The sequence below is a fragment of the Musa acuminata genome, chromosome BXJ3-6 (genome assembly GCF_036884655.1).
Source record: "Musa acuminata AAA Group cultivar baxijiao chromosome BXJ3-6, Cavendish_Baxijiao_AAA, whole genome shotgun sequence".
Taxonomy (NCBI): Eukaryota; Viridiplantae; Streptophyta; class Magnoliopsida; order Zingiberales; family Musaceae; genus Musa; species Musa acuminata.
In genome coordinates this window covers 3,831,722-3,849,357 of record NC_088354.1, presented here as the reverse complement: position 1 = coordinate 3,849,357, position 17,636 = coordinate 3,831,722, and the positions used below count along the sequence as shown (strand labels likewise).

The 17,636-nt window shown below is 37.1% G+C and overlaps 3 protein-coding genes across 4 annotated transcripts; 1 reads left to right on the top strand and 2 right to left on the bottom strand.

Moving 5' to 3' along the window:
* Positions 1-676: 676 nt before the first annotated feature.
* LOC103986886 (probable mitochondrial adenine nucleotide transporter BTL1) lies at positions 677-6,442 on the bottom strand. Its single transcript, XM_009405026.3, has 5 exons — positions 6,063-6,442; positions 5,176-5,270; positions 3,455-3,788; positions 1,723-1,960; positions 677-1,437 (listed from the first exon to the last, which is right to left on the bottom strand). Exons 1-5 carry the CDS (start codon positions 6,231-6,233, stop codon positions 1,187-1,189), a joined length of 1,089 nt encoding a protein of 362 aa, XP_009403301.2. The 5' UTR covers positions 6,234-6,442; the 3' UTR covers positions 677-1,186.
* A 2,125-nt stretch (positions 6,443-8,567) lies between these two features.
* LOC103986884 (uncharacterized) lies at positions 8,568-9,841 on the bottom strand. 2 transcript variants are annotated; one of them, XM_009405025.3, is made up of 2 exons: positions 9,715-9,840; positions 8,568-9,278 (listed from the first exon to the last, which is right to left on the bottom strand). In XM_009405025.3, exons 1-2 carry the CDS (start codon positions 9,802-9,804, stop codon positions 8,715-8,717), a joined length of 654 nt encoding a protein of 217 aa, XP_009403300.2. In that variant the 5' UTR covers positions 9,805-9,840; the 3' UTR covers positions 8,568-8,714. The 2 variants fall into 2 exon arrangements, with proteins under 2 accessions (XP_009403300.2, XP_009403299.2); XM_009405024.3 differs by having other exon boundaries at positions 8,576-9,278; positions 9,637-9,841.
* A 6,015-nt stretch (positions 9,842-15,856) lies between these two features.
* On the top strand, positions 15,857-16,793 carry LOC135640516 (auxin-responsive protein SAUR71-like). Its single transcript, XM_065155031.1, has one exon. It carries the CDS (start codon positions 15,903-15,905, stop codon positions 16,368-16,370), a length of 468 nt encoding a protein of 155 aa, XP_065011103.1. The 5' UTR covers positions 15,857-15,902; the 3' UTR covers positions 16,371-16,793.
* Positions 16,794-17,636: the final 843 nt, after the last annotated feature.

The window sequence follows — 17,636 nt, the reverse complement described above, 5'->3', positions numbered from 1 at the left end:
CCTCGAGTCGGGTTCAAAGTATGACTTGGAGGCCAAGTTTTGAGGGACTGAGAGCTTCCTGTGGGGCCCGCACCATCAACCAGGGAAGTTGATGTGATCATGACCATTGGATGTGATCATGCGGTTTCCGTGAAGTTGATGTCCACGATTTGAAGAGGCTATGAAGACATAATGTTGGCGGTCTTTCGTGCCCAAGTTTCTGATTTGCCAATCAAACTTGATGTCTTGCTTTTTCTTTCTTTTTTTTTGTCTTTATACGTCAAAAGTCAACTAGCAAGGAAGAATATAATTCCAGTCACCTAAAATAATTATCTCAAATATACTACTTTGATCTCCTTTCAGCAATTGCCACTATAAAATCATGTGAACAAGAAATGCATCTGCAGTTTCAAGATTTGGCAGCACATTTTTCATAAGAGAAACAGAAAGAACAACCTGTGATTGGACAAAAGCTGTAGAACTTTGCCCATGTATCAGTAAAAAGCTTACAAACTATGGAGAACTCTTCATGGAATTCAAATGGAGGGTCGAAATGCTTAACCTCAACACTGTTTTGCTGTTTGTTAGTCACAGTCTGTATCGCAAACACTGTCAGTCTATATCGAGCATGAATACTGTAAACAAGAACGATTTAGAAAAAAAACATATCAGTTTTTATTTGATAATTCAAAAAATCTAGTAGCAAAGTCGTCGGTTTCCATGTTAAAGAATCAAAATTTTTCACCATCACCGGCACACTGGATTGAAACTGATTTCTTACACCAGACTGTTCCCAAACTTCTACTGCATCAATCTAGCATGGGTGGAACTTAATAAAAAATTACCGCCGTCCACACGCTAGCCGTATTGCGATTGGAATGAGGCTGTCATTGCAGCAATCTGTTATTTGTTACAGATGAGGTAAATCCACTTGCAGAATTTCTTTCAATGCTTCATAGAACATCCATGCAATCGGAATGAGGCAGTCATTACAGCAATCTGTTATTTGTTAGAGGCGAGGTAAGTCCAATTGCAGAATTTCTTTCAATGCCTTATAAAACATCCATGTGATCAGAATGAGACGGTCTTTGCAGCAATATGTTATTTGTTAGAGGTGAGGTAAGTCCACTTGCAGAATTTCTTTCCATGCTTCATAGAACATCCATGCCATCGGAATGAGGCAGTCTTTGCAGCAATCTGTTACTTGTTAGAGGTGCGGTAAGTCCACTTGCAGAATTTCTTTCCATGCTTCATAGAACATCCATGTGATGCCTGACGAAGGCATGACTTTCAAACTGCTCGCCCCCCATCCTCGGTAGAGACCCATCAGGCCCTCCTCACGGATGATCTCTGACAATGTCGCTGCCATGTTGGCCGGACACTTCCCTTGGAGGGATCCAACCATCAACCTCTTTCTTGCAACTTCCAGGGGAAAGCTGATGGTGCTTGCAGTTAAACCTAATGACAATGAAGAAATTATTGCAGTCACCTAAATGTATACACCCCTACCATTACCAGTCACAAAAATCTAGCGATTAAGAGTACACACATTTCCTTTGTGGAACAAAAAATGCATTGGAGTTTTCAGTAGTTGGCGTGCCACATAAAACACCAGAAATTGTCATGTAAAATGAAATATGTGATTATTGTTACCGTAGATTTTAGAAACCTTTTGTTTGTTACCCATTTAGTGAACAATTCAAACAAAATATCCAAGTAAACCAACAGCTTTTAAACACTCACCAGAAAGAGCCCCAATAACCAGAAGCTCTGCTCGATTCAAAGATTTCTTCTGCTTCGCTTGGCAGTAAGAATTCTTCATGGTCTCATACATGAAATAGTAACATGTGCTGTATGGAAGCATGCCAATTAATGTTGGTGATAAGCCAGCATACAAACCGCCAAGGCCATCATTCTTGTATATCTTACTGAAAGCAAGGGTGATGCCGGGATAGGCTTCTTGGTTCACAGTCAAACGATCCTATAGCAGTATGATGCAAAGCAAGATGAGAGGATTTGAAATAAATGTTGTATATAACATTCAATTTGATGTTAAAATGAATATAAAAGAAATAGAATAAAAAGTATAGTCACCTACAGCACTATTCTACATTTTCACCATTACCTGTAAGAGCATCACATTCGATTAAATCCATATCCACAATACTACCAAAGGGAATAAAGTTGGTTTTTTCTCATCATGCTGGGCTTAGCATCTGCTTCTGCCACTCTATCCAAGTGCAAAAGCAAATGGGCTCACCAAATGGTCCAAATCATTCAAGACATAGTTTCAACTCCCTGAACCAGCAAGGCGTCCACAGGAAAGTTAGCCAAGAGGTTTTTTCTCATCATGCTGAATTGGCCACAGTTAGTACAGTAATTTAGCTTAATTGTCAAAAGAAGATGTAAGCAGGGAAGTTATCATTCTCTCCTAAAACATCCAGGACTTCTTAAGTTTAAAAGAAACTTCTCCATAATCCAACACTACTAAAGTGAGAAACTTCACCAATCTACATAAGGAATATGCTGATTAGCTTAAGCAGTTGAAATTAGGTGATCTGACATCAAACATCCTCACTCCCCGAAAAACACAAGGCAGAGTTTACCACAGACTTTATTCTGTCTTTTGTGCAGATGAAGTTAGATTTGGCAGTACAGGATATTTTACAATAATGCGACTATTTTTTCAGAATTTATGAGGCACTGAGATTCAGAACAGAATTTGGACCCCTATATTTTAGCCTTTTGTCCAATGCTATATGATGAAGATAGAAGAGAATCAAACATGGAAGTCAGCACAAGAAAATGGAACTACCATTTTCTCACTAAATGCACAGAAATTACCACATTCTAATACTCATTTGCCTTATGGTTAGCCATGAAAGGGAATCATTGACACAGGAAAGATCAATAAAAGGAATGCTATTCTATCACATTGTACTTTCCTTTTTCTGTCAGAGAGCTTTAGTAAAGATTGTTTGCAGCAGCAGTATATCATCTATGGGTTAAAAGGAACAATAGATTATTTGAGTAGCAGATGAACAGTTAAAAAGATCATTTCAAAGTATTCATCCTGAAGTTCTGAGTCTTCTGACAATGTCCAAACTTGATGTAGAAGACACTGTAAAAACTTCAAGCATTGCACCTGAACTGAGTAACATCTTTTTGTGGTTTGTAAATTTTATTCTTACCGATTTTTTAACAGTAATACAGGTTGTGTATTCTGTACTTGATTTTTTCCCAAATAAAATGGTTTTTCTTATTAATTAATTATATATATGATGAATAGAAAAATGAGAATGACATATAAAGTTATGGAAAACAAATCTAAGTGAATATTCTGATGCAAAAGATTGAAAAATAGTTGTCAGCGACATTGAGGACTTACGGATCTTAGTTAAGTACTTAACCTATAAAGTCATTATTATAGGGCGACAAATCAAAGATCATTAGTTTTGACATCATGATCTAATACCTTGAGAACTTCAAGAGGATGGCAGATGATTGTGCTTATAATGCCAGCAGCAGCACCACCAACAGCAACTGGAGAGATGCATAGAAAGGATAAATCTACATTGATATGGCCAATTGCCACCTTTGGGCTTCCGTGCTCCTTCCATTTCTCTTGCACAGATATCATAGTTCGTTTTACACACTCAAATGTACCAAGCTCGATAGCCTGAGTAGGTATGATGCGGAGCATGTTTACAGCGTTTCCTGCCCAAAGTCCTTGCCAGCCATGCTCTTCAATGATCTCTAGAAAACTGCCAGTAATGTGCTTGGATCCAACTCCAACAACCATTCTTGTCCTGCAACAAATTATTTATATGATTAGTAATATTCCAAAAAATGCATAAACAAAAACATGGTTGTCAAGGCCTCTTATCTTGAAAAGTTAAGTACCCTACTAATCATATCAAAGTAAACATCAATAACAAACAGAAACAAACAAGAAGTTCCTGAGGTCAACTCTCAGTAGCAGTAAAGAAAAACTCATTAATTATAAGGGATAGAGACAAATTTAACAGATCAAAGTGCAAACAGCTGAACTTGTCATAGCTTGGGCAAGAGTCAAGAATGAATCAAGTGATAATGGCAAATTCGTCTTGATGTCAAGTGCTAGCAAGAATTTGTCAAACATGTAAATATCTAACCAGAAATAAAAGGAAGAATGAAAAAATATTGTGCAGCTAAAAGTGATGGAGGATTTGGCTTGATGACATAATACTTGTTATTTTTATTCATGTGTGCTTAAGAGACCTACAGATGTAATAGTTGAAAAAAGTGAAATGATTATCATTAGTGGTATAAGGAGAGATAGAAGAAGACCTAAAAGATTTTAAAGAAACCATAAATAAATATTTAACTATTCTTAACTTAACTAAATATATGATCTTTTACAAATCTCAATGACGGCAAAAGATTCATGTAGCTACCTCAAATAATTGGGATTTATGACTTTGTTGTTGTTATTATTATTATTGTTGTCTTGATCAAGCTGAATCACAGCGATGCCACAGATGTGTTTCACCATTTTTATTCATCTTGCGGATCAGTTAGTCATGTACTCAAAACAAACTTAATCATAGAAGATATAGCTCAAGCATGACATTTGTCGAACTGACAATAAATGTCATTAAATTAAAATTGTAATCAGCTTTTATAATAATAGATCAAAGCTAGCATAACATCAAGTATGATGCAAATTAGAAAAGCATGTCAATCTTAGATGCAGCTGCGGTTGGATCCCAGTGTCAAGAAAATCTTCTCTCAGAATAGCACATCTATTGACATACTTGAACAAGCTGAATCATTTCTGTAGATGATATGATGCTTTGATTATAATGCATAATTGAATTTCAAAGTGGCACTGATGCTCTCACAATATTAAACCATTTCAAAGTCCCCAGGGGAGAACAAATTCACAAGTTCACATATATATATGTATATATATATATATATATATATATATATATATATATATATATATATATGTATGTATGTATGTATATACACATATGTATATATATACACATATATATATATACACACATATATATATATATACACACATATACACACACACACACACACACATATATATATATATATATATATATATATATATATATATATATATATATATATATAGAGAGAGAGAGAGAGAGAGAGAGAGAGAGAGAGAGAGAGGCAAACCTGATGGTTTCTAGAGGAGCAAGAACTGCTTTAGTGACGGCACCAGCTAATGCTCCACTGACAAATTCACACAGTTCTCTCCTCCTAAATGAGTTCTGCAGCAAAGCATGCAACACCAATTACATCAGCAAGCCAGGTAAATCTCTCATTGGCATTCACAGTTTGCAGTTCAAGAGAAGTTGTTATCAATCTATGGACACACAGTGGCATCAGTTGCACCTCATAGATTCCTTACGGTTGGCGAGTGACAAAACAGATCCTAACAATAACAAATGTGAACTTGTACACCACTGGATTCTACTTCCACCAGAGCAAAACTAAAAAAGGAGCATTGAGGCAGATGAAGTAACAGCAACTGTTTTCTGTTCTGGGAACAGAGACGAGAATCAGTAGTATTTAAGTTCGACATAAAAACAAGCACAAAGCATACAAAAGAAAATAATCCATGATCGGTAGATTGCAAAGGTCGAATCTTTGAGAACAGATATCAAGAGTCAATGAATCGGGACATACCTACTTGGTACGAAACGAAATTAAAAGGTAGAACTCAAAACTGACCAAGGAAGGACACCCTTTTTTTTTTCCGACAACCATTATAATAACACCAGCAAACTGATATATATTTTGAGGAAAAAACAACAAAGGTACGATCTTTACTGCCAGATCGAATGTCAAGGTATATACTCATCAAAAAAGAGAACCGAAACCTCGCGTAATGAGATGAAAGGAATCACTGAAATCTTGATCGTTATGAGAAAGAAAGGAAACAATATACGTCAAGTTGGGAGGTAAACCAACCGATTCCAGATCAATGAGAACCACCAAATAAAACAATCGCCAGAGAAGAAGAGAATCCATCACATACAACGGAGGAAAAGGAAATCAACCTTGATCGCTCCCGTCACATCGGGGAACCGGAAACGGAGTTCGACGGCGGCGGGGGCGCACTTTTCGGCGTCGAGCTCCCTGGGCACCGCCATGTCCAAACCGTACGCATCCGCCAATCCCAGCAACAACACCTCCCGCTTTCTCTTCTGCGATTCCGCCTCGCAATCCATTTCATCCAACGGCTCTCCCACCCCCAATAATTAATGCGAAACCCAAGAGGAACGGCGGCCAGACTTTATAGACCCCATCAAACACTTAAGGCTTCGAGGAAAGCACCAAGGAAGCGAGGGACGAGGGCGAGGGATCGGAAAAGGAAGCAAAGAAACGTGAGAAAAAAGGAATTTTGACCCTTTTCTTGTTCATTTCTTTGATCGAGAAAGCGGTTTTGGATCGTTTTGTCGGATATTTATTTGCTTTTTTGACTCGATTTTTGTCCAAAAATTTCAATTTTGGTCTTCGTCGCATGCGCCATGGGCGACGAACGCTATCGAGAAATACTTCTACCCACCCGCTGAACCTGTACTCCGCCACATACCTCTCATTTGATTTCGCCGAAGATGTGGGTCCCATATTTACCATGTGCAATAAACAATAAGGATCGGCGGGGGTTGTCCGGGCATTAAGTCACGGATGCTACATATTAGGGTTTAGGGTTGCCTTCTAACGTTTCAAATCAAGGCTGACATTTAGATAAATTTGAAACTATAATTTAAGCTATTATATAACATTGGTCAAAATTAAAATTAAAATTTTAAGCAAGATTTACAAACAATAGATAAAAATATGGTAATGAACTCGATTTGATACCGAATCACATAATAAACCAACAATGAATGGAAAAAAGATTTTATAGTAATGAACTCGGTTTGATACTGAATCATATAATAAATCAATGATGAATGGAAAAAAGACTCGAACTCTCGAGACGAACTCGAAAGATTAATCTATATAAAGATCAAGATTGAATGAAATTTTTAATATCATTCCTCTCACACTCATATATATATATATATATATATATATATATATATATATATATATATATATATATATATATATATATATATATATATATATATATATATATATATATATATATATAATTTATTTATTTATTGGATGGACCAGAAAGAGACTCATGTGGTGGTCCTCAAACTTACAAAACTTCATCTTTGCTATTATCACTACTTTTTTTTTTTCAAATTATCAGATCAATAAATTATATTTTTTTGTAAAATAAAACTCGGAGAACTTCGTGCACGTGCTTGAAAAAGAAAATGGTTGAAGCCAAAAAAAAGAAAAAGAAAAATCCGATAGAATAATAGGATTTGTATGTGTCAGAGGAGCTAATTTATTTATTTCCTTATCTCTGACCTTTAATTTTCTCGTCCTCTTAGTTTGCAGTCCTAATTGACATCATATAAGTAATGATATGATTATCCAAAATAATGCTCCTAATTTTAGGTTGAGATAGAAATGTAAATAAGTAACATTAAAGCATGACCGAATCGAGTCATTTTTGCGTTGGGTTAACTAAAAAGACTATCGATGAAAATCTTGTGAAGCAGGACGTTTGATCACAAAACATGTATGAATGTCTTATATGACTATAAGATCATGTGGCATTTTATGATATAAGTTAATTTTCTCATGTATTTTATCGTTTCTATTATTTTCAAGCAACATAATAAGATTCAACAAATTGTTTGGTAAACAAGCATTTAGGTTTATAGTTTTTTTCTTCAGATAATGGAAGAAACTAGTCCTCTATGTAAACATGATAAGCCAAACTTAATTTTATTACGATCGATTAAGTTTGCCTCTCAATTATTTTCATTATCAAATCTTCCTTAAATGTTAAAAAAAATCATATTAATCCTATGGACAAGATTAATATTAACTCTTAGTGAATCTTATTCTACATCTAAGGGATACAATTTCCTATAACCATAGTTATAAATATCTAATAACAATGGTTTTGAGATGTATTATATTAACTTATGTTTTATTCTTTATTTTTATAATGAGAGGGCTTCTTCATTTCTATGAAGAGGGTTTCATCCATTGCTATCGCTATCGTTAATGGCATAAGTAACTATAACTAAGGAGAGGGCTTCCTCACTTGCTACCATCGGTGTCATACAAATATGAGAAACGATAAAGAATAAACACATATTTTTAAGAGTTAAAAAAGTCAAATGACATATTATATTTTTTTCATAGCTTAATAAAATAAACTTTTAGGTTACATTGAGATATAATATTATGCATGTTAGCCCTATGATTCAAATATATTTTGTAGGTCTTCCACACATTATTAATTAAAAAAGAAAATGGGGATAACAAATCACACTTCAATTTGATTTTTTTTTTCTTACAAAGAGATAATTGATCTGTATATTATAAAGAGCTTAATGAGATATATTGGGTTCGACTTGCAACTAAAGATTATATATATATATATATATATATATATATATATATATATATATATATTAATGGTTTACATGCAATTTAGTACGTGGTGGTACCAAAATAGTGTTCATTGAATCGAGCTGCCATGGTTGCTGCAAAGCTCAACGAGCAGTATTGAGCCACAGACTAAGGTGATTGAGCCTCTCACTGCTCCATTCCCATTCGACCTTCACTGCTCACGCGCAGTCCCTCACCTCCTCCTCCTCCTCCTCCTCCTCCACCTTCGCACCAAATCCATGCTTCCGTCCCTCGCACACCATGTCAAATTTGTAGAGTATCAGAACCATGGCAAGAGAGGAGACGAGGACGAGGACGGGGCCCAGTATCCACAGCAGCACCGGGAGCGCCGCGTAGAAGAGCCGGTTGCCCACCGTGTTGAGGGCGAAGCTTCTCTCCAGGAGATCGCACACGTAGTCGGGGGTCACCGGGCAGGCGGCGTCGGGGTCGCAGGTGGTGGTGTTGATGAGGAAGTTGGCCTGGCTGACGAACCTTATGGAGAGGGAGTAGCAGAGGAAGGCGAAGAGGAAGAGGAGGAGGAGGGTGACGTACTTGAGGGAGACCATGAACTCCCCGTGGGCGCCCAATACCGAGTCGTTCAGCGGCTTCTTGACGCTGTAGGTGCTGCTGATGACGGCCGCGAGGCCGGAGCAGAGGAGGATGGAGGTGGTGGCCATCAGACTCGACCCCATTATGGTGTTCCTTATCGTTTGCACCGCCAGAATGTTCTTCTTCTCATTATCCTATCATTCCACTCACACCATTAATCCACAAAGACCATTAATATTTCCTCCGCAAAGCCTTCATCATTCAAACATAAATCAAATGATGTTCATGACACTCACAGAAAGAGCTACTCACGTAAAGTCTGCCATGCATGTAATTCTAAACTATCTCTGCTTTCTTCTTTTCAGTTTATACCTACATTTCATTCTCTCTCTCTCTCTCTCTAGTTTGAGGACATAATAATTAACCACAGGTTAAGATAAAACTAGGCAATTAATCACAACTAATGGTGGTAGAGAGGTTTTATCTGATGCAGGTCGAACACAGTTTGAGAGAGAGTAGAGGAGAAACGCCGGCCGGCGGTGGAGCTGTTACCTTGATAATAGCAAGCACCCAGAAACGCCGGCCGGCGGAGTTTATCCCTATTATAGTGCTTAGCGGCTGCGACCGGACCTTGTGCCACAGCCACAAGTGGTAGATGAGGGGGAAGAGAAGGCCGACGGGCACCAGCACAGCATCCAAATAGCTCTTCCTCCACTCCATGTTAGCTTCTGCCCCCACCCTCCGCCTCTCTGCCGCTTCTGCTTCGACGAAGGCATGTGTTTATAGAAGAGGCCGATGGAGCAAATGCAAGTTAACGTGGCGACACTTCCACACCACCGAGACGTCATCGTCATGGCCGACAGCAGCAAAATTAGTCAAGACCGATCTTTATCGAGCAAGCATGCATCCGAAAAGAAGCCATTAAATCCTTTTGTTTTGCCTGTCACGTAATGCTCTACAACTCTTTGCCCTATTAGCCTTTCCTCATCAGATCACAAGAGTTGGACACAACTTTTCCTTTCTCTAATCACAAAGAAACTCGGAAGAAAAATCTGCATTTTTCACATGGAGGATGCTGGAAAATCCTAAAAATAATCATTCAATCTAAAACATATATTGTGAGTGGATCATGTGTTCTATTTGTGGTCAACCGAAGAACGCTAGAAATAATCATTATACTTTGCATTTAATTTTGTTTTCTTCAAAAGAAAACTTCATTAAAGTCACCTTCTCATGGCATTTGCAAATATATTCTTTTAAGAACATAATAAGACTAATATAGTTTCAATATCTTCATATAAAAGAACCCAACAGTTCCACCATGAAAATGGTTGGCTTTATTAAGGTGGTTTAATATGCACAAACATCTACTTAATCTTCCTTCATGGAAGATGATGATGCCATTGCTCTCCACTAGTGTGAGGTTGGTGTCATTTTCATTTAGCATTGTTTTTAGGGTTCAAAGTCTAGAAAAGGGAATCCACTATGGATTCCCTCAAGCAAAGCTAATGCTCGACACCCAAATCAAAAGAGTGATCTTGTTGAGTCACCAAGACACCTTATGGGGGTATATGTGATCATAATACTAAAAGTATTCTTCTTTCAAGTAGGTTTATAACTTTTACATGCACCCTTAACCCTCATTGGTATACAAATTTAATGGGACTTTGCCTTTAATGAAGTCCCCAATGGTTTGTCACTACAAGAATATATTCTAAACACTTGAATTGGTTTTTACATCATTATTTACTTTTACAAAGCTTGAAATAGTAACATCCACCTAAGGTTTCTAGATACATCTAGAAGTTTATTTCATGTCACCTATTATGTCATGCTCCTAAAATGATTTTTATACAAGCAAGCAACTACATGCAAACATGTATGCATGGTTTCTAAAGCTTAAACGTCACCCTCTCTCTCTCTCTCTCTCTCTCTCTCTCTCTCACTCTCTCTCTCTGTTGATGAGCATATAAAATTAAACAACTTTTCCACCATTGTTCTTCAAAGTTAGGCCACTAGGCAGATATAATCCTTAGCTTATTGCCTTGTGTTCTTATTAATATGACATCAAAACGGAAGATCTTATGCTCAAATCATCTCTAAATCACAAACAAGGTGGAAATTAGTGGTGACTAATAGAATTCTAGTGGTGTACAACACCAAATGCTAAAGAGTGGACTCTATCCCAAATAGCCAAACTAAAAGTATGTCTCACCTAATTAAAGTAAATATAAAATGATCATTTCCCATCTTCTTTCTTGACCTAAAATATTTAGTTAACTTGCTAGCTTATCAACCATCCAAAGATGATCGATCAAGAAAACATTAGTTCAGTTAAAATAATACCATTTTGGACATGTCGATGCTTAATCAAGTGCTTCGTAGGCAAATACTTTGGATGTTCCTTTCGATCAGCCACTGAGATCGACAACAAATAGCATCAAAAGACTGTACTTCAAAAAGTAGATTGAATCATATCAGAATTAAGAACTTAAAATGGACACTAAAATCACTATAAACAAGTCAAAATTATTATTATTATTGTATATAAGTTTAACTTATTATGATCCAATCTTATTTTATACTTTTAATTCAACAAAGTTAATGTTTACATACCCACTCAATTCCAAAAGGTTTGGAATGCACGAAGACAAAAAGGAGAATGGGATTGGTAGACACTATGACATCGATTTTGGCCACTTAAACACTCGATCTGCAAAAGAGAGCAAACATTTGACCTAAAAATTGGTCGATCTTGTATGTTTAGGTAGCAAGAACAAAGACATGGCCATGTCAACGAGTATATGCCAATCAAATTGGCTAGTCTTTTTGTTCCATGAAGTAGTGCCGTGCCATTGGTGGGAAAGAAGCTAACTCTTTTATATGCCTAGAGGTGGTATTCATGTATGTTTATGTTTTGGTGATATGGAATGATGATTCGATAAGTAGCTTTATCTCCTAGTGGTGAAGTGTGATTCCCACAATGTGATGTAGTGGTGTAGGGGAAGGACACCTTTTATGAGCTAAGGAAAACACATGGTAACCTAATTTATTGGTTGCATGATGTGTCAAGCATGAAGATTGTGGAAGTACACATACTACTAGTCCACAACTATATTTTCTTAGGAATAGAAGTGTCAAATTCAAACAATAAATTATAAGTGCAATTCAAATTAAAAAAAAAATATATATATATATATATATATATATATATATATATATATTTATCTCTCTCTCTCTCTAACATCTATCTAATGGTTGGAGTTAAGCCATTGAATTACAAAGTGAGAGACTTGGTATTGCTAACATGAATTGACCTCTATCTATTATTTCACTAGCTTTGAATCATTAACTCAAAATACATAAATTTAAATTTATAATAATGCATACATGAGATTCTTATTAGTCAATCTAAGTCTTTAGATACTCCCGACGTAGGACTAAACTGATATGTTAACTTGGATAAAATTTGACTCAATATAATACATATCGCTAACATACATAAAATTTAAATACATAACCTCCACCATCTTTATTTTTTTTTTATTAATGCCATTGAATCTAAGAATTTAAATATGTAAATTACGTATAATTTGATTTATATTTTTTAAGAAAGCAAGTAAAATGTAGAGCTTGTACTATATAAATACACACCATCATATATGGATCCGGCTTCACATTTAGCTTGGATTGGGTTTTGGGTCAGGAGTAATCTTCATCTACTGTGGTTCTTCTTCTTCTTCTTCTTCTTCTTCTTCTTCATGTTCTCATTATACTCTTCTACCTGCAACTCCTGGCATGTCATTTATTCCCTTCCTGATGTCAGGCATTACACTACCTTTTTCCGCAGAATCACAACACTTGAATGATAGGAAGCACATCAAACTAATTGTTTGAAAGGTGCTGTGTGCAGTATGACAACTCAAAGAATATAGAGTGGCTTGTTAATCCTGCAGATGAACCATCCTTGGGCTCAAGTTCTTGCAGTTGACAACATAGAACAATGAGGGTTGGCCACTGAGATGATGACTGCCGCTTTGAGCTTTTGTACATGGCTTCATGGATTGAACTCTTCCTTTTTCTTGAGACCAAAATGTTGATGTGATTGGAAGAAGAAGAAGAGGTGGTGGGTTGGTGTGGCTTCTCATTGGACTTATGATCGAATTTGAATTGCCTGATTCTAGCTGATGATTGGTGGGTATGGTGACTGTCAGGTTGCAAATGATTTATGTCAGTTCCATTGAATCAAGAGGGAAGAACAAAAAGTTCTTCATGATCATCTGAGGTGCCTCAAAAGTATCAATGGTGTAGCAACTCAAGATGGCCTGCATGGAAGAGTGGATATCAGAAAAGTTTCAGTTCATGTCACATGACCCACCTTCTGCTTCATATTTTCTGCAGAAATCTGAAACTTCTTCTGATCAGTAGCTACCAAATCAGCTTTTAGCCTTCATCATGCAGCAAAATTCCTAGATGATTCTTTGCATGAGGATACCATTTACGGTAAAAGAAGTCAGTAGCAACAGTAGAACATTCAACCTTTGGCTGAGAGAGAAAAGAAAGATCAAAGAGGCCAAAATGTTGCAGTGCCCAAGAAAAGCTATCAGTGATAAACAACACCAGGAGATGATAGTTCAGATGATGTGCTCAGAACACTTGAGATGTGCAGCAAGCAGAAACAAAATATGGACACTGAAATCTTAGAGAGGTGTGTATGGAGGTGTCCACTTCTCTGACTCCTTTCACATGCAATCATACTGGCCGAGAAAGACCACTTGGCCTGTTATTATATTACCAAGATCTAATAAGGACATGTGCAGCAGAATCACTGATGCATATAAATGCTTGAGATCTATCTCATTGTAGTTTTCTCTTTATTTTTCTTGTTAAGTTGTCATTTCAAGCCATCTGTTCATTGACATGACTGCAACAACCATCCATAACAGTAGAGAAAAATGAAAAAGGAAAGAAGAAGTTGCAGGTTTTAATGTGTTCAGAGATTAGCAAATGTTTCTTTCCACAACAAAAAGGAGAAGTTCTTGATCCCCTGTTAATTTCTTAGGCAGGACTCCATGACAATCTCTGTTGAGAAGAACACTCTGTGTAGGAAATCCAACTGAAATTAGATGAAGCCTTTGCTGTGTTTCTGAACCATAGAGAACTCCTTAGAATCCAAATGTGCCTTGCCAAGATCTTGTTCTTGATCAGAACTAATTACAAGACTTCAATTGGATTCAAATGAACCCTGTTCGGGTGTGTGATCCATATGCCAAACTGCATCCATCTCTCTTCTTCGTGCCCAACAACTCGATTCAGTTTTCCAACACATGTTAGATGATGAACACTGAGGTGTGTGATCCATATTCCTACTTTTCTCTTGAACTAAAATCCACAGTTTCAGGTTCTCTCAAAGGACAAATGATAAATGAGTTTTGAAATTGAGATAATTAACTACATGCTTTGATTGTAGCGTGTCTGATGTTTAACTTATGAAGAGTTAGAACAACATGCCGAATAGAAACAGATAAACAATCAGCATATATTCAATTCCCAATCAGTTCAGACCAGTCAACATCCACAGAAAGTCCATTTTCATGTGCACCAAAAGTTCTAAAATAATGAAGAACTCAGATTGTTAGGTAAGGAACTCCCCATCATGTAGACTCATGGCTTGGATAAAATTGATCTCAATGGTGTTCTAAGACTGCAGATTTGGTCCCATAAATATATGTAACTTATTTCACACACTCTGTTGATTCAAAAGGCATGAGATATTTGAATAGATCAGAATCTAATTGATCCACTATCAATCTGAAAAAGTCAATAATGACAGCTCTTTTCTAAGCCATTTCCAGTAGAATAATAAGGTTGTTGTAGATTTGATTATTAGCGGCAATGATTAGTGAGCACAAAATTCCAAATTCCGCTTTATCTACTTCCACCACTTTGTATCCTACTTAGAGAGTTTGTATTCCATCTTGGACATTGAGCTAATGTAAGAATCATGAACTTCATGATTAATATTTTCGCATGTTCAATCTATCTATATAGCCGATCCAAAATAATTAGGACTTACGACTTTATTGTTGTTGTTGTTGTTGTAGCACAAACGGATGAGAAGATGAAAGGAAAGTAATTAAAATGAGAAGATTGAGAAGCTAAATTATCTCATCAAATTAATTGCTGGACATGAAGCTGTATATGATAGACACATTCTTCCTAAACTTAATCAAATGATTGATATTTTTATCAGTATTAGCATACACTTCACATGCAACTTGACTCTGCTATAACTATCATATTCCTCAAGCGTTCAAACCCATTCAGAAAAGAATAAAAAATGGTACTAATTATCAGAACAAGTTTAGCCTCATAGGAGACAGCAATTAGCTTTGATGAAGGCAGATGTAAAAGCAAACTGAGCACAAACAAAAAATGATGAGCCAAAAGATCAAACTAGCTAAAATTCAATTCCCACTAAGACAGCAAACTAATTAATCTTTCACCAAAGATCATTTAGATCTTCTCTTTTGTTCAAGGATCAGAACAGCTAAAGATCATTGTTAGTTCTGACTATTTTACAGAATCATGGGCTAACAGTTGCTTCAACAAAAACAATTACTTGAAAGTATAAATGTTTGCAGCATGTGAAGAACAGAAGAAGAATTATAGATTAAGAAGTACTGATTAAATGTTCCCAACTTGTATATATTGTCGAGTCATTGCCATTGCTGTCACCACCTCCTTCAGAGAAGAAAGGCAAGCTCTTGCTGTCATTTCCTCTTCCAAACATCCCTGAGCTACCAAAGAAGTATTCCATGGATCAAAGTAAGGAAGGTTCCAAGACAACCGAGGGTGCAACACTGCAGCAGGTGCTAAAGAAGTGGAAGAAGCTCGCTGCTGCACCGAAGGACAACAGCAAGAAGAGCATTAAGTTCCTGAAGAAGACGCTATCCTTCTCCAACGCCTGGGCGCAGTCCACCGGTGTCCCCAAGGGGTTCCTTGCAGTATGCGTGGGAGAGGAGATGAAGAGGTTCGTCATCCCGACCGACTACCTGCATCATGAGGCCTTCCAAGTCCTGCTTAGAGAAGCGGAGGAGGAGTACGGGTTCCGACAGGAAGGTGTGCTGAGGATACCGTGCCAGGTTGCTGCATTCGAGAGGATACTGGAGATGGTGCAGAAGAAGAAGGAAGGGTTCTGCTACATCAGTCCGGAGGTTGAGGCTGAGATGCAGATGAACAGTAGAATTCACAGGAAACAAGATCTCATTTGCTTGTTTTCTTGAACTCCTCCATGGAGCTTGTATTTGAGTAGCTTGAGTTGTAATAAACATGGAGAGCGTTGTAGTTTCCGAACAAGATAGAGGTTGGCACAAAGGAAGCGATGTGTGTATCATATGATGCTTTGCTGAGAGAACATGAATCATAATAGCACTAAATTTCTGCTCTTGAGCTCTTCATCATTGCAGTATGTGTGTGTGAAGTTGCAACTGTAGATTTGTTTACAAGGCATGTCCTCGAGACATGATGAACACTTTACAACACCACTTGGGACATCAATATACTGCGCCAGTGAGATCACTCCTTGTCATTATTCTTGGCAAAAAGAAGAAGAAGAAGACCAAAGAAATGTTCTTGCTGTCAATTTGAAGAACTTGGACTTCATAAAGGTGGATGAAGAATGCTCGACATGGGGATGAAGAGATCAAGAGTCGGATTTGGTCTAACAGAAGCTCTCCAACACTCCCCCCTCCTCTGGTCTACAGTTGGTGGTGGTATTGTTTGGCTTCAAACAAGTACTGTTCAAGGTTCTTTCTGTGGATGTTCTCAGGATACAATGGACCATCATCTGATGATGCTTTTGTCTGTATTAACGAGTTTGTGATGTTTAATCTGCTAATTTTGTGGTCTCTATTCACTTTTCTGCATCATATTATTGTGCTAAAATAGGATTAGTTTGTTGCTTTGTAGTCGGACTGATCGATTAAGATTCGAGTCACGAAAATAATTTTATATAGAATTAGTTTGTTGCTTTGCAGTCCGACCGATCGATTAAGATTCGAGTCACGAAAACAATTGAATGCTCACAAGAACCAAAATTGACTGGAGCCTCCTGCATTATTGAATCGTGGCTTGTTGCCAAGTAAATAGATGATATATAAGTCTCCAGTGACTACCCAAAATGCTCTCTGCACTGACAAAGGAATGTATGGAACACATGCAAACTGCATCTTCAAGAATTAAGGAAAGATTACTCTCTTTAAGAAGTAGAGCTTCTCGGAGAACCCTCGTGCAGACCATCATATATGGAGGAAAACCTGCAGCATCCGAATTGCACACACAGAGAACCATCCAATCTATAAACAGTGTCATAGCAGTTTATCCAATCAATAGAGACAGATTATTAGTCTTTAATTGGAAATGCAATTATTTTGATACTCCTGTTAAATTGCCGACAACCAAAGGCCAAGTTGACTGGCTTAGGGCTTGTGCAATCATAAAGTTGTAAGTTTTCAACTCTTGCACAATTGGAAGGGGAGGGGAAAAGAAAC

Bases quoted from the DNA above. Each gene is read 5' to 3' on its own strand.
- LOC103986886 (XM_009405026.3), bottom strand. From the start codon at position 6,233: ATGGATTGCGAGGCGGAATCGCAGAAGAGAAAGCGGGAGGTGTTGTTG. The intron at 5,271-6,062 runs GTTGATTTCCTT...GCTTTGCTGCAG, and splicing joins ATGTGACGGGAGCGATCAAG to AACTCATTTAGGAGGAGAGA. The intron at 3,789-5,175 runs GTTTGCCTCTCT...AATTTGTTGCAG, and splicing joins GCTCCTCTAGAAACCATCAG to GACAAGAATGGTTGTTGGAG.
- LOC103986884 (XM_009405024.3), bottom strand. From the start codon at position 9,804: ATGGAGTGGAGGAAGAGCTATTTGGATGCTGTGCTGGTGCCCGTCGGC. The intron at 9,279-9,636 runs GTAACAGCTCCA...GTGGAATGATAG, and splicing joins GGGTGCTTGCTATTATCAAG to GATAATGAGAAGAAGAACAT.
- LOC135640516 (XM_065155031.1), top strand. From the start codon at position 15,903: ATGGATCAAAGTAAGGAAGGTTCCAAGACAACCGAGGGTGCAACACTG.